Raw genomic sequence first — 22,892 nt, 5'->3', positions numbered from 1 at the left:
TCTGCAAGTGTGTCACCAAGGAGGAAACAAGACAGGCTGGAGAGAGGATCTGGAGCTGTGCCTTCAGGAGGGACTCGTCTCGCAGCGTCTCTGCACACACGTTCTCGTGTTTGTACAACCAGCATCCCTCCAAGCACAGAGCAGCACGGATCCTGGAGACAAGCAGCACCTGCAGTGCTTAGCCTAGCACAGGGAACTTCCCTGGGAATATCAGTATGGGTTAACAGGGAATACACTAGCATGAAGGCATCCCTGCTCCAAGATGGGTGGCACTTGGTATTCCCCGCACCTCCCAGCCATGGACCAGCTGCCCACAGATTGCACCGAGATGGGATCTGCTTGTGGGGTGGCTGCCAACACAAGCTATGCAGCAATTGCAGTCCTGTCTTGTCTGGTTTTATACTTCAGATATTCGACTGGTGTTTCTACACCCAGGTATTCCAATTACACAGCAGCAACTGACAGGAAAAACATTCCTATGTCTTTCTACACAGGTCAACCATGCTGTTCTTCCCCAAATACTTTCCACCTATAACCAACCTTTGCAAAAACACATCATTTCTAGTGTGGGCAGAGCATGTTTATTTAGATTTTTTTCAGGAATTGTCCTGTTTTACGAATGAAAATGAGTGGTTTATAGCTAATAAGCATCACAGATACTCATGATGTGTTCTAGTGTGGGTAATTGGCTTAAACCTCACAGCCTACCTGCTAAAGTGAATCTGAGCATGAGGATTGTACAGTATTGGTCTCATTGGATTCAAATGAGCCAATGATTTGCCCAAAGTATAAAATTAAGCATTAATCCTGAATTCCTAAGAACACAGTTTAATGGTACTCCACTGATCAGCTCTTTTATCAACCAATACATGTGTCAGCATTTGAGACTTTTAGAACTGCAGAATGGACCAGCAAGCCATAGCTAGTGTGCACTAGCTAAGATAAAAATAAAAGGCACCATCTGTCATCCTAACAGTATCCGTTCCCAAAATTTCCAAACTACAAATACTCTTGGTGATAGAAAATATTGTAATTCAAAAATTGTGTCTTTCTTTCAATAGAACTCAAACAGGAAAAAAAAAAAAAAAAAAAGAAAAAAATCCATCAGCTTACTTCAGGTCACAGACTGGAAAACTCCCTCGTTTTTTGAATTCTGAAATTATGCATCAAGATAACTAAACACCCCATAAATTACCAGGTTATCCCATTTTAATAAGCCCAAACATTCAAAATTAGTACTACATGAACTAGAGTTTCACTTATGGACAAAGACAGCTTTCTCAGTTAGAAATTAAATATTAAATTAAGGTTTTAAGGCTGCTACTTTCTGGCTCTTTAGAAGGGTTTTCTTGTTCTTAGCACAGGACTGTCGTACTAATGGTAAAAAGTAATTTAAACCATTGAAACTGGCATTTTGCTTGTATTTCAGTTCAGAGTTTGATATTGGAAACCCTAAGCATTGCAGTTTAGGACCTTGTGACCTCTGATCACAACATATTCAGTACAAAATGTTGCACACAACCTCCTTTCTTAATATTGTTCTAATATTATTGAAAGTGCTTGTTGTTCACCTTAAAATTAGTGGGTTTGCCACTCTTTTCTCCAGATAAAGGTAATTGTCTCTTCAAGTGGTTAGACAGATAATCATATCAATAATAAAACAGTTATCAAGTAATTTCTTAGAAATTCACTGAATTTACGGTGTAAAATGCATGTTATGTTGTTCTTATGTCAAATTTATTGAATTCTTTAAATCACTTTCATTTCTGCTTGCTTAATGCATTCAGTTATAAAAAAAAATGCTTTAAAATAGAATCACTTTATTGATGGGCCATTAATAAGGCAGCAACGATTGACATAACCACTTTAACTCTCTAAAAAATGAAATTATTTTTTGAAAGATACTTGAACAAAACAAAAAAATTACACATAGTAAGAGCTTTTTTTTTTTTTTTAAAGTGCCATAATTTATCATCAACTATATGAATTCCCAAATACTAAAACTGATGCTAAGTCATGATATGAAATGTATGCTTCAACTGTTGCTTTTTCTCTGTGTGAAAAGTTAAGGGCCAATTCATCTTTTGATCATGCAGCTGAGATTCTGGGGAGGAAGGATCCACATTTGCAGTCAAAGGATCCTCTCACATATATCCACGACGCAGTAAAACCCTGACCTCCACATTTTTTTAACTGTGATACAAAGATTGAGAAATACAGATGGGTTCTCCTTCAGCCTACTGTAATCCTAGAGTTAATAGTACTCCACTAATTCTACAGTAGATTTCAGTTAGAATGGGCCAAACGTATCCTAAATTGTGAAACACAACACTAACGCATGAATGTTGTTCATGTCTTTATGCCTGTTCTTATTACTGCAGATGAAAAACATCACTGTACACTTAAAAATCAGTTCAAAATAATGCCCACAACAAATCACTATCAATTAAAAAAGAAACAGGAAAAAAAGGTGTTTACCAACAGGGTCTTTTTGATTCTGAAAGAGAATTTTGCTGTTGCTGCCATCCATGTTTGCCATGTTGATTGTGTTACCATCCGTCCAGTACAGCTTACTGAAGAAGAGAATTAACATATTTACAATATTGCTTTGTGTGCACAGTGTTTTTAAGGAGTCAGTAGTGAAAGCATTCATCAGTTTAGGAGACAAAATGCACAACTAATAGTTACATGATTTAATCAGCAGCTTTCTAAGGAAAGAAGTATTCAGTCAAGATATTTTCAGTAAAATCTTTAAAAATCATGCTTTTAAGTTTGAAAGAAAACAGAATGGCCAAACTTAAAATATGAATGAAGAACCACCTTCTGATGAGCTTTACTGCAGTTTATTTATTACAACCATGAATACCTTACCCTTTTACTGGGTGAACTGCGAGACACTGGGGTTTATCGATTCCATGGATGATTGAGGTTTTCAAGGAACCATCTAAATGTGCCACATTAATTTGTGTTTCATCAAATTCTGAGCTAATCCAATATAAATTACGTGATATCCAATCCACTGCAAGACCTCTGATACTCTGAGTATCTGCAAAAAAGGGAAAGCAGTTATTTTGGTTTTCTGTCTGGATTATTGTCAGTGTTAGAGAAGAAAAACAATTTATTCTGCAGTTTGTTAACAATACTGTGCAATATTCTATTCAGGTGGATTTATTAACTAGTTGCCAAGAATTAATAATCTTTATTTTTCTTCCTGGGCCTGAGTCATTTACAATAAGAACACGAAAATCACACTGAATATTCACAGCATTAAACCTATTGTCCAAAAATAATAACCAGAGATGCTGAACGTCTGTATTTTATTTTTCTACTTCAGAAAGCATTTACTGTTCTGTGGCTTTCTAAAACAATGCTATCCTGAAATTTAAAAGCCTCCTTTCCTTCTTCAGCTCCATGAAGGCTCAGTACAGAAGATCTGAATTAAAACCACTGGCCTATAGCATAGTTCTGTAGCTCATAAGTAGTTGTGTCACTGCAGAAATTTACTGGTTTTATTTTTGAAGGCTTTGAAGACTCTGGGTTACTCCCCTGCATTCTTGGGTATGGCAAAACATCTGCCGGCCAATGGGAAGCACGGAATGAATTCTTCATTTTGCATTTCTGGTGCACATAGCTTTTACTTTTCCTATAAAAATTGTTTTTAATCAAAACACACAACTTTTCTCACTTTTACCCTTCTGATTCTCTTCCCCAACCCACTGTGGGGAGTTAATGAGCAGCTGTGGGGGGCTGAGGGTTAACCTACAGCACCATTATTACTGGAGGCAGCAAGATAAGAATATGATATGAATGATTTGGTAACTTGATGGTCTTCCTTAGCAAGCTGTTTAAAGAAATGTCAATCTGTGTTAATATCTGCCTGAAATACTGGGTGTAAAGTCACTGCTCCATCTCTAGATACCAACATGCTCCTCTGCCCTGAGACAGAACTGGTTCATATTGGCTGGCATCTTTGTCAAGAAGGAAGCAGGCCAAGGGTGATTTAATGATTTCATTATAGTTCATTGTTTATACACATCTTCTGTCAACTTAACATGGTAATTTCCACTGACAGGATTATTGTCCTTGACAAACTGACATGGATGTGGCTGTGGACTGCTTTGCATGGTGTCATAGGTTAGCAAGCGTAGTCCCGGAAGGGACGTCCTTGCTAAGGGGTGCTTACAGTTTCCTCTGGGAACTGATAGAACCTATCAGCTGGCCAGTTTGAATATGGACAATTCTCTAAGCCACTTAAAGTTGTGATCACCTCTGTGATCCACATTTAAGAATAGGCAAACTCCCCCTCCAAGCTCTCTCTCGTTTCCGGCGCTGGCACAGGTGGCTGCGGGCCCCGAGTGGGGGCCAGCGGGCCCGGCCAGGCCCTGCCTGGGCCAGGCCGGGCCGGGCCACGGCCATCCTGGAGCCATGGACCTGTTCCAGCCGTGGAACCCCCCCCACTGCCTTGCCGTGGGCAGCTGGAGCGGCTCGGCTCTCCCCCCTCTCCACTTCGATAAGAAAAATTCAACATTCCAGCTGCAAAGCTGCAAGGCCGAGGTGAGATTAACCCTTTTATTGCTGTGAAGCTATGATATATCAGAGTATCCTGTTGTAATTTCATGAAGATATGGGGAGTGGAGTGTTCAACTCGTGAGCAAAAGCACCTGCGCTGAGATAGGCAGATGCTGACGCAGCTGTAATTTCATGAGAAGTTTGGACAGGGAGAGATGAACCAGATGAGGACTTTTGCTCCAAACGGGAAAGGAGAAAACCTTAGTCCTAAAGATGAAGATGATGAAGACCCTTTGCTCCCAGGGAAGGAGAAGGGCCTCTGTTTTTGTTTCTGAACGGCTCAACCTTAAAATTGTACCCCAAAAAACTTCAAGAGTGGACCCTCGAAGGCAGTTGCGGGAAAAGCTGCAAGTCGGGGGAAAGGACTCACACGCAGGCAGAGAGACTCCTCTTCCTAAATGGACTGAACGATATTTGGAAGTGGGCGGCTGTCTCGTTGTGATAATGTTTTCATAGCATGAGCAAGAAGAGACTTCTCTTTCTAAATGGACTGAACAAGGTTATTATGGAAGTGGTAAACAGACTGAACATCTTAAGGGTTGTCTTTTCACATTGTCAGTGGGAGAAGGGAGGAAGGTGGGGGGAGGAGGAGAGTTCTGAAGGTGGTATAATTTTTTTTCCTTCTTCTTTTAGGTCTGTTAATAAACTTCTTTATATTCTTTCAAGTTTGGTGCCTGTTTTGCATTTCTCCTAATTCTTATCTCACAGCAGATAAACAGTAATGAGTATTTTGGACCAAACCACTACACATGGCCATAAGGTTGAGCAGTGATTGGGCATTAGGAAATTTGCCAACTTCACAGAATGCAACAAAGGACACCAAATACATAGTCCTTGACCCATTTTAAATTGATCCCCTGCCCTTCTGGGATTTTTTGGTTGGAGGAACTAGAAAATAAGCATTTCATACTCTTAAAAAGGTTAAGGTATGAGTTGGCATCTTTGTGACATTGGCAGAAGACTTCACCCAACAAGAATCCCACCAGCACGTGCTTACACATCTTCTTATAAGAAGTGCAAAAATATAACTGTAAGCAAATGAGATAGTTTACACATAATAAATAGTCTTTACAGTGTTTTGATGTGGCAAAACATTATTTTCTCCAACCTTTATATAATGTTACATCTAGAACTAAAATAAAACCAAAAAAACCCACCAGAAGAACAAAACCACCAAACACAAAAAAACTCCACCACAGAAAAATAATAAAAGGAATATGAAAGAATTCTGATAAACACTCACACATAGAATATTTCTTTTGGTTTCATTAAATTCAGTGATTTTTCTAGAATAAACAATGTTTTTATTCTACTACTATTTGAAAAAAAGCAAGAAATAAGTCCCTTTGTTGGGCACCTGAATACTTGGAATAAAGATCTCTAGGAGGCATTCAAAGCATTGTTCTCATTATTGGGACCAAAAAATATATCTAATTGTTCATAAAGTTCTCTCTGAGACAGCAAGGGAAAACAAAAAAGCAGCCACAGAAAAGAAATGAATTCACAGTCTACACAGCCAAATGGGGGTATTGCCATATTTGTCCAAACATCTCCTAAAGTGTGCTAACATAGAACTAATTTCTTCTGAAGTGACACAAGGGGCAGAGGTTGAACTAATTATTTTCTAAAGTCCTCAGATAATCAACTATATGGTTTATTTGTTCTCCAAGTCAGAAGAGGTCTGATCTTACACAAATGAGCTATTTCTTTTCTTCCCTACCAAACATTCATTTAACTGTTGGGGAACCAGTGTTAGCAAAATTTGCTTTCACAGAATCAGCTTTTTTACTATTTTCAAGCAGGTAGGTACATTACAAAGTAGAACAACATGTGCTGCCAGGAGAGGAACTGCCAGTGACTGGAAACAAGAAACAAATGCTACCAAGGACAACAAATGACTTTCACTTCAATACCAGAGCTACTGAAATAGGGTTGAAGCCATCAGATACAGATTTTATATTCATTAAGTTTCTGTACTTACGTACATATTCCGCATAGGTAAAAAAACCCACATTACAATCACCAAAATTACCAAGTTGTCATATTGTGGTTTCACCAATGGTGCCACAGCTGAAAGATCTACATGGACTGGAAAGAAAAAATAACCCTGACAGAGCCAATTTCATTGCTAGGTCAACATAGGTAGCCAAAGGACCCAGGAAATTCTTCAGTGCAAAGCTATGACAGGACACTGTGCTTCTCCTGCTTTTTAGCTTTATTCTTTCTACCTTCCCCTGACGACATTATCTTCCTTTTTTACCACACATTTCAATCTTGTACAAAATCAATGTGGAATTACATCCCAATTTGTTTACATATAATTGAATAATGAATCAATAAAGCAAACTAGAATCCTAAAGAGAATTCTGCTTGCTTATTGTTTATCTCAATTATCCAATACCAGTGCAAGGTACACATATGAAGAACTCCTATTTGAGCATGCCCATACCACACCTTCACCTAGAAGGAATTATTTTTACTTCAATGCTATATTTACCTCTTGAAATAATGGTTTCTAAGCCAGTCCCGTTAATGAAGGCACGTTTGATGGTCTGTGTTTTCACATCAGTCCAGTATAAACGTTCCTCAACAGCATCAAAATCTATGACTGTCACATCATCAATGTCAGGAACAGTGAAGGCTGTGATGAAATTGAAATATGGGTTCTCTATGTCCACCCCTCTTATTTCTGAACGTCTTGCATAAAGAAGAAACTTCTTTCTTTCTGTTAGAAAAAGGGAAAACATCATTCCTCATCCTCTTCACAACATCTCTAACAGAAATCAGAATAATTCACTTGAGATCACTTTACAAAGGTGTAAATGATGTTCATGTGAGTGACTAAACATCTCCACAAAACCTGCAGGCGAGTGACACTTGAGAAATAATGTTACAGAGCTTAAGAATCACAGGAAAAATGTAAGAATTCTGGATGCTGGACATGGTTCCCACACCACTAATCAATACAGTCTTATGAGCGTGCAAGAAAAAAGTGTTTAAAATGTTATTTTAAAAATTTTACCATCCTTACCATTCAAATAAATCCTGTTTCACCTGCACATTGTAACAGATATTAACACATGGTATCTCAGGGTAAAAGATTCACTGTAAAAGGGAACTTTTGCCAACAGCAAATGTGTGTGTGTGTAAGCAGTGAAAGGCAAACAGCTGGAAAAAAAAGGGCAAATTGGTTGTTCTAATTTACACCTCTACTATTAAACACTAAAGGCAAAGCAGAGTTGTATTTTTAATCTCAGAAGTCTGAATGATTGGAGCAAATGCCTGCAAATGAGCAGTAAAAGTAACTTTTTTCCCCTGCAGTATCCTTGACATGACAAAATATTTTCTATTTCCTGAATATTATTAATCAACACTGAAAAGAGTAATTAAGTACAAGGTTTTATAGATAATACACACAATTATTTGACATTTCAAGGGCTTTTAGAGCTTAAAAGTGTGTATTGCAGTTTTTTATAAAACTCCCTCTGCAAGGATGCACTTCTAATATTTAATCTTTGTTTTTTAATCCTTGGAAATGCAACTAAGACAACTCTAGAGCAGGTAGAGATTTAAGCTATTAGGCATCTTTTTGTTATTCAGCTTACCTGACTCAGAATGTTGGGATGATGCACGTTTCAGTACAAAGCTTTCTGTTTTGCAGAGATAAATTTTATGAACACATCACACACACCAGCAGCATAAAGAAATGGCTGTGGCAGCAAATATCAAAGTACCACAGACCTTAACTATTAGAATAGGTCATTGATTCTCGAAAAGTAGATGCTCCTTTAAAATACACCATTAAAAAGCACTATAGAGTTGGTTGGTTTTTTTTTTTTTTTTTAGATTAATTTGTCCATTGATTGTAAAAAATCAATGCACTTGCCAGGCTGTGGGAGAAAAACTTACCATAACATGTTTTTTTGTCTGAAGACAGTTTCATCAGGTGTGGACAGGCACAGGCAGCACTTCTGTTGTGATTGATCAGACACATGTGAGAGCAGGGGCCTCTGCCCTCGTTAGCAGCACATGGGTTGGAAGCTAAAACAGAGTAATTGAAACACAAGAAGTAAAAACACTTTTTAAAATTAAGTTTTGTCAAACAGTTGTGAGAAGGCAAAAAATCTGTTGGAAAACAAACCCAGTCTCAGTGATTAACTGAGATTGTGCTCTAACTGTTTTTTGTAGGCTAATATTCAACTCTAGTCCAAGAAAATATATATATATTTAACTTTTGTTTTGTTAATACAGACACCATTTATAATTGTAACTTTAGGAAGCCACTGGATATAATTTTCCCAGGGAGATACTAATTTTGCAGCCTATTCATAAGATTTAAATGTATAGAATTTTACAGTCCTAATCAAAACACATGGGATTAAAAAAATCCCAATATGATGAGGATCTGAAAAACAGATTTAATTGTGTGAAAGCAATAGTCAAAGCTTAGATTATGAGATGAACTATGGTAAATTCAATGTTTCCTCTCAATTTGGTATCCCTACTAGAAAATTAGTTGGAAATCTAACACACAAAGATTATTTGAAAGGGGAAAAAAGAAAACAAAAAACAACAAAAAAAACCAGCCAAACAAACCCCCCACGAAACCCACAGCTTTCTACTTTTCTCAAAGAAAACCACTCTTAAGCAAGGTTTTCACAAGTACCTTCCTACAGCTCACTGATTAAGATGTGCTAAAATTGCTTTAAAGAGCAGGAAGAAAGCTGACCAGAGAAGACCTCTTAGTCTTACAAAACCTGCAAATCATTCTTATTATCTTCATTCCTTGTTACAAACCCCAAAGTTCCAGAGCACTGCTGAAGAGACATTTCAAGCATAAACAGAAAGTGACATTGACTCTCCCTTTTGTTAAAAAACCCCCTTTGAAAATTAACATTGATGGAAAGGGAAGTGGGAATGCCTGACTCAAAGACAAACTTATAATTAACAAAACCAATTAGTGTAGAATATATTCCTCTAACATTGTGCTAGGCTGCAGTACGAGTAATTAGATAACCAGAGCAATCTGATGGATGAATTTCCTTACAAAAGAAATTCAGCTCAAACTCCAGCATTAAAATTTGAAGACAAACTCAAAGCTTGCTTCACTGAACCATTCCTTTTTTCACCAGTGCATGCATGGTTCCTTAAATTTTTCCAGCAATTCCTGGACCCTTTAACTAATTACTTGTCTAGCCAGTACTATGGGAAGAAAGAAGCTTTCGAAATCTTAGAAAAACAGGTTAATTACAATTGTAGCCATCATTCTATCAGATAAAATCACAGGCTTTTACTGTTTTCTATAAACTCATCCCATTTGCTCCTTTTAAGCACTGGAGGCCACTCAGCCTTTCCCAGAAACTACAATCAAGGAATGGTTATTTAATATCACTTTTCTTCTATCTATGTTAACACTGTCAGAAAACCTGGGGTGACCTCTTGCAAGAAGTTCACAGCTTCATGTGGAAGACAAAAGAAATTGAAGTAGAAGAAATGACACTGAATTTAACAAGACTCAGGGAGCCTTTCCAGATATTTACTAATAGTGCATTAATAATGGTAAGCCACCTATCCCTATGAACGATACATTGGAAAGGAAACACAACTTAGAGTTTTGGAAATATTTTGGAGGAGATCACAGAATCATTTCTGTTGTAAGAAATGTCAGGAGACCAGCTAGAGAGTCAACCTCCTGCAATTTTTGGGCATTTTTTCCACAGGTGCTGCGAGATGGTAAAATTTGGTCCTTTTGTAGCATTTCCTTCCATTTATTTACCAATACAAAGCAGTAATTTCTGTGGAATTTCAACCTCTCTGTATGCATACAACCATCTGTGACAAGAATTTACTTTGGATTAAGAATAATAATCCCTGTCTTGTCTTTCTATGCAAGAAGTGTGTTCTGTTCTTCTCCACCAAAGTTTCTGTTTGAGCATGGAATTCAAACAGAAGAACAGATAGAAGAAAAAAGTAAAAAGCATGCTGGTTAATGTTCATTTTAAAGAGTGCTGTGGCTCAAGTGTGCTCCAAGCATCCAAGAGGAGTCATTCCAATGCATGTACTGTTCACAGCTCCCTCCATATCATACAGAACACAAAACTGGTGGAAAAAAAGGTGTTTTAAAGCAGATGTGTTTCTTTCCACGTGAATGCACAACTCTAGAAACAAAGTACCATAATCTAAATATTACTTTTAGCAATACATATTTATATATTCCTTTCTTGTTCATACTGCATTTACTGAATAACAGCTAAGCCTGCTCTTTATTTCCTAATAAAAAACTAATTCTCCTGAAGGCATGTTGTTATTGCTCTGACTCTCAAAAATTTGGCTTTATTTCCTTGTGCTCATTCTAACTCTTCTATTTCTATTCTGAATGACCTCATATGCATTTGTTACTCACCTTTTCCAAGCCATTTAATGATTTCACAGACTGCCACTACACAGAATCCTGTCTATAACTGGTATTTCAAGCAGCATGAGCCAACCTGTCCTCAGACCAAAACCTTTCACATACTCTTGATCAGCTTGTCAAGCTTTCTTGATGTGCTGTATATGATCTGTATACAGTATTTAAGCTGTGGGAATGATATGGATTTATACAGCATCACACACACAGTTCACTACCTGTGTTGCTTTGCTCCTTTCCTAATCATTTCCACCAATCTGTTTTCCTTTTGATCACAGCAAGCCACAGAACTGGCATTTTCCCCGACTGGACACCCTTTTTCATTATTTAATTGATTTCCACTGCTGATTGTTTGCCAATCTATTTCTCTCACAGTGCTGTGCACAGACATACACGTCACTGTCATCACCTTACTTCTTGACTGCTCTCCAAAACTTAATTTAAACAAAATGCTTATTTTTCTTGACCAGTAACCCTTAAAAATAACCCCCTCAGACATTCCATCACCAGCTGACAAACGAACACTTACTCTGACAACCTCTCAGTATGCATTTCCTATGGCCAACTTATCCCCTTGCATTAACTTCATATCGAACTTGTCCCTTCGTGGCACCAGATTTCAGCGAGACAAAGTTTGATCTTCTATTTTAATGGGGCACAACGTGCTCAAATTCTGCCTACACCTCCAAATATCTGCACTACAGTCACATCAAAAGGTCCTTTCAAATTGCTGACAATCAATTCCCACTCATATTTAAAACCAGTTACAGATCTAATCCTCTGCTCACTGTCAATACTTCCAATAGAATTGCCTTCCCTAAGGCCAAAGTAGTCAGCCAATCCAAGTCTTCAAATTGCCTGATTATATCTGATTATTTTAGCACTTATCTTTGAAAGTTGCAGGTTAGGACTGATCAGATATGTAAGTTCTAAAGTAAATATTTTCTCTAATCATGCCGTTTCAGTTTTTAATCATTCATGTCAAAAATTAGTATAAAAATTTACATATTCACCATGAAACTAAACAAGAATATTCTTAGAAAAAAGTCAACACAATTCTTGATGAAGCTCAGAAAAATATAGTTTAGTATATATATAATACATAATTAAAATGATAATATATATTTTAGTATATATATTTTGCATGATTTATAATACATATACCATACTTTCTGCTAGTTTTGAAGTAAAAAGAATGCATAGAAGGTTGAGATAAAATCTCAAACTAATAAATTTTTTAGATCTCCCCATCTTAAACTACATTTCTGTAAGAATTTATTTGTTTTAAACAGCTGGCAATCTGAACCTCAATAGAATATTGTAACAAAACAGTGCTATGAAGTTAAATGTTCTTCATTTTTTAATTACAATACAGCCCAATGGTACCATTATACTTTTTATGTAACAGTTATTGTACTGGTTGTCCTGATTTTTAAATAAAAAATTCATCTGCAGAAATAAATATAATGTCATAGCCATGTTTGTTTTTTTTATTTTAATTCAAATTAATACCCCGGAGAACTGCAAAAAAAAAAAAGAAAAAAAAAAAAAAAGGAGAATGTGTGAGAAATTCACAGCTTTGTAAGGGTTTTCAAGCTGTGATCCTCCCAAAGCTCTATATTTACCCCTCTTATCATTATCCTCAGTAGAGCACTGATACAACTTCTCGTGACTAAAACAGACCCTGTTCTTTGCAGCAAGGGGATTTTTAAAATACAATGGTAGTTGAAAAAAAAATTTTAAATCTTCCTAGAAACCCTGTGTCTGCCATCATAACAGCACTCCTGACAAACAGCTTTGATTCTGGGAAGATGAGTGGGCCTCAAACTCGTATTCCTGAGAATATTCTGCATTAGGGGAGAAGCCTTCCACAATCCCTGTGGTTTACTGACAGCTGAACTTACCATCCATACAAATATCTCACTCTAACTGCGCTACCTTAAATTAGCACCTGTCCTAGATTGACTCAAAAACCGTGCCTTTAGGCTACAAGAATTTATTTAGCTCTGCTCTACTTCATTTCAATCAAAATAACTTGCTTGATATATATTAAAAGGTAATAAACTTTAACCCACATAGGTGACCCAGATGTAGATCTGTGGAGATGAAACTACAAAATGTTCATCCTTCAGTGCTCTATTCAAACTGACACCTTGCAGTGTGAATCTACTGTTAATTTTATCTTGGGATTCTAACCTGCACGCTCTCTTGCTCATTTATTACAAGATAACCACAAATTCAAAGGAAAAAAATTAAGAAGTAATCAGGCAGTATCATCATTTCTTTAGCTCAAATAAAAAGGTACAGGAGATTTGGAGAAAGAAATTGATTCTGCTGGAAGACAGTAATTTAGAGCAAACGTAGAAGGCCAATAAAAAAATCAGGATCCAGCGTTTTCTACATCATAAAAGCTGCAATTACACAACTTCATACTTGAACTTCTTGATTTTGACAAAAAAAACAACTGAAGACTCTTCTTCAGCTTTTCCTTGCCTGGAGGCCAAGATATCTGTGACTGTGGAATACTGACTGATGTCTCCCTAGGCTACAGAATCCCTCCAAAGATGCTGCCTGGCCCCAGTCCAAACAGAAGAGAGTTGTTCTTTTTCTGACAGCAAGAAAAGGCAAATAGCAACTGCACTGCTACTCTAGAAACACCAAATATGGAACAGAGTTCCTTGAATCCTAGAGTTCAGGAGCTGACCAATTAAAAGAAAATTGCCAAAAAACTCTAAGCAAAAAAACCACCCAAAACGCTGAAACAAAACAAAAACAAACAAACAATATTAGAAAGGTGTGTGCAGAGATGTGTATTTACTCCACCCCTATTTTATCTGCCTGGGCATAAATATTATCTTAGGTAGAAGTCAGACAGCTTTTTAGACTAATATCCTGCTCCATAAAGCAAATTCTGAAGAGTAAGGGAAATGAGTGGCTTATTTCAAAAAGTGATGAAGTCCAGGAGACTTGACATCCACTGAAAGCCAGTAATGTTCAATATACATTCATTATTATTTTAAAATAAAACCATCAGGAAAATGTATGCTGACAATATATGTCACATATTGAGAGGTCCCAGCTGTCACCACTCTTGGACACACTAACTAACAATGAGCGGTATCCATTGCTTTTCCTTTTTTCCATGTGCTATTAGAGAACATTCTTCAAATCCTTTGCCTTCTGGTATGCAAGGAGAATTTTACTTGCTGGTACTCATTTACATTAGAGCTTTAGCCATAGTTTTCTATGTATAACTAATGCAGGCCTTGGTTCCAATACATTTACAAAGCCATCCAAAATTGTTAGGATTTGATGTTTTCAAATCAAAATTGCTCAGGACCTACAACATAAAAGTCTAAGTGGCTTACTGAGCACTACAAACCCCATATGAGAAGAAAAAAAAAAAATGTAATTTCTCAGTATTAAAAAGAAAAACAAACAGCAGCAAGTATAAATGAGATGAATTCAGAAGCAGTTTCTATTAACATCAACTTCTTGCCAGGAAAGTTAAAATTTATCCAGCTAACATGGAACATTCTGTACCTAATTGGTGGTCATCCTCCAAAGGTATTTTTTACTTTCCAGTATTTATGTACAAAAGAAACACTGTCTTTTGTTATATCTCACAAAGAAAAAAAAAGACTTTTTTTCAGCATTGGTGTTTTACATGGTAAATCCTAAGCTATATATAAATATATATATATATATATGTACCCCATAAAAACTTCTGCCACATGGGCTGTGTGCACCTGACTTCATCTAATGCTGAATACAACAGCTCAAGGCAAAATCATACACAGATATTTATGTATAAAAAGAATACAGACTGCCCCCCTCAGAGAGGGAATAAATAATTATTCTAAAAATAATACAGATATTTATATCTAAAAAGAATACTTATTTCCCCCGTCAGTAGTAAGTTATTCTATAAATATTCACCTTGTGGCTGACGACTTGGATGATATATCTGGAGATCAAATGGCTGAGCGCTTGTTTTTTGTATTACACTGACATTTTGGCCAGTCCATTTATTGGCTTTGGCGAGGGTATTGGTCCTCCAATCTGTCCAATATACTTCACTCCCATACAAAGAAACAGCAAAAGGGTGAGAAAGATATTCGTGACCCCGTATAATCTCTATCATGCTGGTTCCATCATACAATGCAGAATAAATGGCATCCGATCTACAAGACAACCCCAAATTTAAGATTACATAAAAATAAAATAAAAAGCACACAACCATTATGACATTGGGCAAAACATGTAAAAAACCTTACTCTGAAAGTGTGGTAAGGCCAAAGAATTTTTGCAGTACAATCATTAACTTTATAGATGATTAATTCATATTATTTATTTAAGTAGACATATGAAATACTGGTTTGTATAATGCTTTAATTTACCTGCACACTGTGCGAAATACAACAGAAAATTCAATTTTCTTTCAGATGAACTTAAGAGAAAAAAAATAATGAACTAACTTGGGCCTTCCATGGATGAGTGTCAGGGAAGACATATGGGAGCTGCTCTCTGAGGCACAAGGAGCCAGGACCATGGGTGATACCACAGCTGGCAGGGTAATTAAATAAATGTACGTATTTCACACGGGCATGCCCAGGGCTCTTTATGTGCATAATGTCCATAACTACATTCCACTTACACTGCAGCTCGCATTCCTGTATGGAGGAACAAGGATTTCTCAGTGACAATAAGGATGCTGTCACCACTTTACCTGGCATCTGTCCACACTATTCTTTTTTCAAAGTGATCCACAGTGAGGCCGTTGGGCCAGGCTCCAGTATCCATATCCTTGTAGATGATCTTCCTCTCTGCTCCGCTCATGGAAGCGGATTCAATGCGAGGGAAATTCGCATCCCAGTCTGTCCAAAACAGAATTCTGGTGAGAGGAAAAGGAAAAGAAAGAGGACAGAAGAAAATATTAAAGCATGAAGGAAAATCTGAAATGGTTTATGAGACGACAGTTGAAAAAAAAAAGGTTCAACCATTTATATACTTTAAATGAAAGGACTAAACATGGATCAATTTGGGCAACTTTATAAATTCCTAAAATAATAGGATGGAGGTGATATTTCATTATTAGTGTTAGAGACATCATGAAAATTAAGAAGTTTTTTAAAGCTAGGGGTTTAATAGCATTCCTTTTTTCATGTCCATTTATACAGTGGCAGCTTGTCTTGTCTTCCCTCTGTAATTAGAAACCCAGCTCATTAAAAGAAATTATAATGAGAGCCTTTGAAAGCAACCCTCGGATAAGAAGGATGGGGAGGAGAGAGTGGGAAGCAAGGTGATTTGAGGTGGCAGGGATCAAGGAACAGGCTAAACCAGAGATTTTTATCTACTGCTAAGTGTTCCGAAGACCCCTGGATTTTGGTATGTCACTAATGAATCTTTTACAGATTACACTTGCTAAAAAAACTTCCAAGCCAAGTTGTATTGTCACCTCTCTCAGTTTTATACCATCTCCAGTGTTTTTCTAACAACTTTCATTGTTATAGCCAAAGAAGTGTCTTGTTAAATAACAGAAGCAGCATCACCAAGAAGGCAGAAATAAACTTAACTGTTCTTAGCTTACTGAATTTTCAACAACATACAGACTTGTTAAGGGAAAATTATACCTTTGATAGGAAAACTTGTGATTAGTTGTAAAGAGTTAATTGCAAACAGCCAGAGTGCAGCAAGACTTCTGACAAGTTTTTGTATTTCCCACTAAACCTTCAACCTTAACAGCCAGGGAGATTTACAGGATGAGCCCACTGGTGCTGTTCGCTTGTCTCAGTGCTGAGTTTCTGTTTGTGCAGACTGGGCCAGGAATGTGTTTATCCACAGATGTTTATTTTGCATACATCTGCACGTGTGTGGACTGAGAACACCTGCTCAGCCCCACTGCAGGCTGGAATGCAGCTCTGACAGCTTTGCCTCCACTGGGATACAGGATTTGTGCAGTCCTAACAAAACCCTTTCCCTTGAATCACCTGTGTTTATTTGTATTTACTTGTGAAAGGATTGAGGCGATATTCCTGTGTATGTTTAAAGATTTTTCTTTCCTGCATTCTAACATAAAGCAGCATCAATTGCTTCTAGCTCTTCAAAAGGCAGATTAAGCCTTCAGTTTCAAGAAGAGGGGTGATTTCATTTTTTTCTTCCACCCAACCATTTAATTTGAACAACTTCTCTGCTGATTCTTCTGCCAAGAGGATGCCTCTTTTTAAAGATCTTTACAGATAAGCGATGCACTCTGTAAATAAGCTTTCTAGCACCTCAGTTGAGAGGGCAACAGCCTTAATCATTAAAGCATGTACATCCTAATTCACAATTTAGGCCCCACAATCTGTGACCTTTATCAATTCTTTTTTTAATGTTCAAAGCTTTGCTTCTGAGAGAAATATTCAGAGAAGACACATGAAATAGCAAATTCCTAAACAAAATTAAATATCACGACTTTGAAAACTAATAATGCATGTTATTTTTGGCCACATTTAATTTGTGGTTGGTAGTTTGTTGCTTTTGTTGGTTTTATTTGTTTGCTTTGTTTTCCTCTCTGAACAACAACTCTGAGAAGAGGATGTAGTTACTGACTATACCTAATATTCTGGTTTATAGAATACCACTAATGAATAGGTAGAAAAAACACTGACAGAAGCTGGCAAGCACTATCTCCACTTTAGAGATGAAAACCAAACACATTTACCTCACTCAACCATTAGGCTTCCAGTAACATCTAAGGTATATTTTTATAGTCCCACCAAAAAAAACCAAACAAAAAACCAAACCAAACAAAAAAACAAACAAAAAGCCACCCCAAAACCCCTTGAAAAAACAAACAAAAAAAACCCTTAAAAAAAACCCTTAAAAAGTCAAAAACCCCCCAAACAGACAAAAAACCCAAAACAAACAAGAAAACAAACACAAAAAAGTCCTAAAAAATTGGTCTTTAAGTGAAAAGAATCACCTAAATCTCTCAATTTACCACACAGAAGGGTGAGTCCTGTTATTATCATCCACATTTAAAAAAAAAAAAAAATAAATGAAATACCAACATGTCAAGGTAAGTAATTTGCCAACAAACAGATCCCCAGATCTCCTGATCTACCATTTTTTTAATCCTTTTCACTCAGGAAAAACACACTAATAATGGATTGTTTATCACTCAAAATAGACTTTCAAGAACTATCAAAGTCAAGTTAGAAACTGTAATGCGCAGCAAAAAAAGGAAATGAAATAAATATCACATTTAAAGGTCTTTAAAATACTTTGCAACAAGACAAAGTAATGTTTTTATAATTTATAATTACCCATATCTGGGATCCAAAGCAATAGCCCTTGGATGCTCCATAGCTCCAGCTATCAGTGTTGTCCTCAAAGTGCCATCAAGTTTTGCTACTTCAATTTGGTCCAAATTGCTGTCTATCCAGTAAATGTTTCCTGCAATCCAATCTACAGTCAGACCTTCAGGGGTGGCCAGGCCATGTTGCACCACAACCTCAATGGCACTAACACCTTAAAGAGAAAGAAAAAAAAAACAAAGAAGGAAGAAAACAAAAAAAACCAAAACAAAACAAAAAAACAAACAAAAAAAACCAAAAAAAAGAGGAAAAAAGATTCTTAAAGAACTAATGTAGAGACTGGTAGAGTGAACATGGACATGCAAGTTTATCAGATGTTCTTGGAGTGAATTCTGGATTATTTGGGGTCTGCCTTTTAGATGAAAGCACTGCAGCATACCCTTCAACAAAGAACATTTTGTAAACGCTTTGGTATATATGATGAGATTATATTGAGTTATAGGCTGTCATTATGTCACCAGAGCAAAGAAAAAGCTTTTCTGGATGCTATAAAAGCAGAATCTTCCACCTCCTGAGAGAAGATAATTTTTCAGACATCCGATAAATTCTTATATTTTTTTAATAAAGTGAAGATAAATTGCAAAAAAATGAAATAAATCAATATTGCACTCATTGGATCAGGAAGAAATACCAGCCCTTTGCATTTGCCATTTTCTTCCCTCTGTAGAACATTGCAAAAGGAAACTTTGATAACAAAAGTCTTTCTTCTGGCTAGACATGAAGTACAACCTAGATATACAGCTTTTCAAAGGCAGAATGCCATCATAAATTCTGTTTCTGTGAATGGCAGCTCAGTTACGACTGATCAGGTCTAACACCCTGTAACTGCAGGTGTTCTCACTGTTAAGAAAATAAAGATTAAATCCATACCTCCAGTATCAGAGAGCTTGCCTCTGTAAATTTTGTCCTCTACCACATCTGTCCAGTACAGTAAACTCTGGCTGAAATGAAAATCGAGGGCTATTGTATTTCTTAAACCAGGAACTAAGAGGCTGTAGTCACGCTTGTGAAGATCGATTTTTCTGATCTCATGTCGAATAGAAAAAATTATGAAAGCCTCAAATGGATCTGGAAGCAGAAGATTAAACATTTCAAAGGAATAATAAAAAAATTTATTGTTATAAATTGATATAAATGACAAGTGGAATATGAAAAACAGAACACTTTATCAGGAGAAACAGATGATTAAAACAATTCATCTTTAGATAAGGAGTCTTTCAATTACTTTTTCAGTCCAACAGACTTCTTAATTCTCCCTTCTAGCATTATCTTTGATCCTAACTAGAGATATTAGACATTAAATTTGGGAATATCAGACTCAACTATTGAACTGTATTTTGTAACTCTAGCACAATGAGGCCATAATTAGACATTTAAAAAGTCATATTACCGAATTTAAAATCTGCTTTTCAAAAGGTTCTGAAAAAAGGAACCATTAAGATATACATTGTTTCAAAGGCCAATTAGTGAAACAATTTACTAATATGTAATCTACCTTTTGAATATACAGTGTAACTTGTGTTTTCAACTGAAGTGCTTAAGAAAACCCCTCATGCCAAACTAACAAGAAAATGAACATTTTAAGTACTTACTGATACATGCCATATAAATCTAGCTACCAATGACCTCCTCCTTCCATTGTTAATCAATTAATGCTACATGATTTGTGCCAGTGAGTTTATATCAAAGTGAATATCTGTAAACACATTCAGCTTTGGTCAACCACACTATGAAACTGATTTTTTTATTATAGCTCTTACATAAAGGAAAGGCTTTTCAAGCAAGTAGCTGTGTTAATAAAACAAACAAGGAAGCCAAAAACTGGATTCTTTAAACTGTTGAATCAACTCAGTATCGCCACTTTGATATTTTTTCACTGGAATCTTTTTCTCTGGGGAAGTAGTTGTTGCCCTCCCCCAACCCAAGTTCCTTCTCCTAGAGTGAAACACAGATTGTACTGGGAGGTTTGTTTTCCATACAATTAAACACTCATTTATGTAACAGATTATTGGCAGTTTATGGCAATAGGCAATATTCCTGCTTCTCAAGGCTCCTGAGAGTCTCTGAAAATACTCAGTTTATCTCTTGCTCATTCACTTGAATACTTCACTGTTCAGTTCCTCCTGCAGCTCTTCTTCTCCTGATACCCATTGCACACACAGACTAAATTATCTGTGATGTTTTAAGCTAATCAGGCCCCTCAGCAGAGCTGTGTTTCTGCTCTTGAAGCACTTGTTCACAATTTGGCTTGAACTTTCCAAATGAGCTTCCTATTTGTTAAAGCAATGAATGGCTTTCTGCAAAGCCAATTTTTCAAAGCTCTGCAGTGGTTAAATAATTTAGTGCAGAACAGGATCACTGACATTAGCAGCTATTTCACAAGCACCAGTTATCTGAACTTGAGACACACTTTAATGGCACTTCCCAACTTCTGATAAATTGGCAGCTATTATGCAGGAGGCTATTGACCTACAGGGATTTTTGGCAATTCCAGTGCATAAGAACAGAAGTCATAATCATCACCAGAAGCTTTTTTTGTATTTTTCAGTAATTAACAACACAACGAGAGAAAAAGAAATCTAATAAATGTGTGCCATGTTGGAGCATTTTTTTCATTCAAAGTACAGGAAGTACAGCTTAAGATAAATAACCTACAGTGAAAATGATCCTTATGAAAAGGATTGAAGTTCAATGGGATCTTGACAGGATTTACAATTGAATTAAACACGACAAAACCCTTCCCCTAAGCTTGGCTGACAACAGCCTGCAATACTGTACCCTCCTCCGAGCACACCTCTTAAAGAAGAGTGTGAATCAATACAGAAATGCAAGAGGAAATGAGCAGGTGTTCCAAGAGGTCTAGAAATCATGGCCTGCAAGGGAAGAATGAAAAATCTGGAACTGCTTAATCTCAAAAAATGGAATAAGATGATGACTGGAAGCACATAAAGTTCTCTTAAGACATAAAAGGCTTATGAATTGAAAATGGGAAAAATCCTGTTTTCTGTATAAATGACAAGTAGGCCAAGGATTAAAGGCTTAAACTGGACCAGGAGGACTCAGAAAGACCAGAAAAACAAAAATCTTCAGGAGAGTGAGGCAACAGAACATCTCACCCCTGGGAAACTTGGAGTTTAGCACTAAGGGTGTCCTGAAGGTCTTGGAAAGCAGATAAACAGCAGCTGTATTAGCTAGGCTTTGATCTTCCTTCCAACCTGATCATTCAATTGCTCCATAAAATCAGCTACATTACAGTAAATTGGAATTTTTAGGCTCAATCAATTTTTTTTTTTTAATTATGCTTCCATCACCCGATAAACTCAAAATTTGATGCTATTTTCCTGATTCCTCTTTTAGAAATTGAGACCAAATACTTTTTATTCTGCAAGTTGACTAAGAGCATTTTTGTAAAATCTCAAATCAATATAATGGTTATTGATTACATTCTTTGAAACTTTCAGGAAAATTAACTGTTAATTTATTAGAGAAAAATCATACATTTCTGCACTTTGTGATTTCATAAATGCCTCAAACTTTTTTACCATAAAGGTTAGCATATAAAATATATGATGCAAACAAACTACATGAAAAGCTGCAAAAAAAGCCTCTGATAGAAGAAAACTGCCTAACCAAAGCCATCAAAAAAGCGTATAAAGTATAAGGCTTCACACTTTCCAGTGGGTTACATTGAAAATTCTTTCTTAGGAAAAATTCTGACTGAAGCTTACTGTAACAACAACAACAACAGCAGCACAGCAAGCAATCTACACTGAGCTTTTATGAAAATTACCTGCAACAAAAACAATAACTTCACAAAGATTCTGAAAAAAACCTTCATTAAAAGAGTTTTACATTGCTCAGAGAAGATTGGACTATTTCCCCCCCCCCCCCTCCCATTTTTAATATTGAAAGGTATCTGGAAATTATAACAAAATTGAGTTTCAAACCTGCTAAGACAGATCAAACAGACAGACACACCATCCTCTTTTCTAAACATATACATAGATATATATGAAGTGATATAACAGAGTTCCTTCCCACTGCTTAAGAAAAGGCTGACAGTTAATTTTAAACTAAGCAAAGTGTTTCTGAGCTCATCTAACATTTATTTTACCAAAGTCTGAAAGGTTGAATGTAAACATGAAATCAAAATACCTTTCAAGTACAGGTTGTTTTGGTTTTTTTTCTGAATGCTTATTATCATTTAAAAGAGCAAGTGCAATATATCAGCACAACTTATTTTGAAATGTATTCCAAGAGAAACCAGGAACACGAGTATGAAAACATATAATTTGTATTGGTTTTCTATTTGAATAATGGGGCTCTGTAACACACTCTTAGTTCAATCAATACAAATTCAAATGTAAAGGAAACATTTAGTGTTTGGGAAGTCAGTAATTCAACAACACTAGAACAGCAAGCAAATGAGATGAAAACAAGAGGCGTGGAAAGTGAAGAAACTCTGGAGGAGAAAAAAGACAACACTTAAAACCCTCAAGAAATGAAGACAAAATAAGCAGGAAAAAGAGAAAACGGGGAAAACTAAGAAAGAC

General features: G+C 36.4%; 1 protein-coding gene across 1 annotated transcript in view; it reads right to left on the bottom strand.

Moving 5' to 3' along the window:
• The window catches only part of LRP1B (LDL receptor related protein 1B), a 639,031-nt gene that overhangs the window by 168,553 nt on the left and 447,586 nt on the right, over positions 1–22,892 (bottom strand). The window contains exons 23-30 of the mRNA XM_042040771.1: positions 19,210–19,407; positions 18,289–18,493; positions 15,708–15,872; positions 14,918–15,162; positions 8,479–8,610; positions 7,067–7,294; positions 2,872–3,046; positions 2,479–2,573 (exon numbers count right to left, since the gene is read on the bottom strand). Of these exons, the coding sequence (XP_041896705.1) occupies positions 2,479–2,573; positions 2,872–3,046; positions 7,067–7,294; positions 8,479–8,610; positions 14,918–15,162; positions 15,708–15,872; positions 18,289–18,493; positions 19,210–19,407 (1,443 nt within the window). The remainder of the gene's footprint in view (positions 1–2,478; positions 2,574–2,871; positions 3,047–7,066; positions 7,295–8,478; positions 8,611–14,917; positions 15,163–15,707; positions 15,873–18,288; positions 18,494–19,209; positions 19,408–22,892) is intronic.

This window comes from Corvus kubaryi, unplaced genomic scaffold (genome assembly GCF_017639235.1).
Source record: "Corvus kubaryi isolate FWS band 111438036 unplaced genomic scaffold, C.kubaryi_AGA036_p1.0 37396, whole genome shotgun sequence".
Taxonomy (NCBI): domain Eukaryota; kingdom Metazoa; phylum Chordata; class Aves; order Passeriformes; family Corvidae; genus Corvus; species Corvus kubaryi.
Note: the sequence above shows the minus strand (reverse complement) of the source record. Positions and strands in the feature narration are given on the sequence as shown.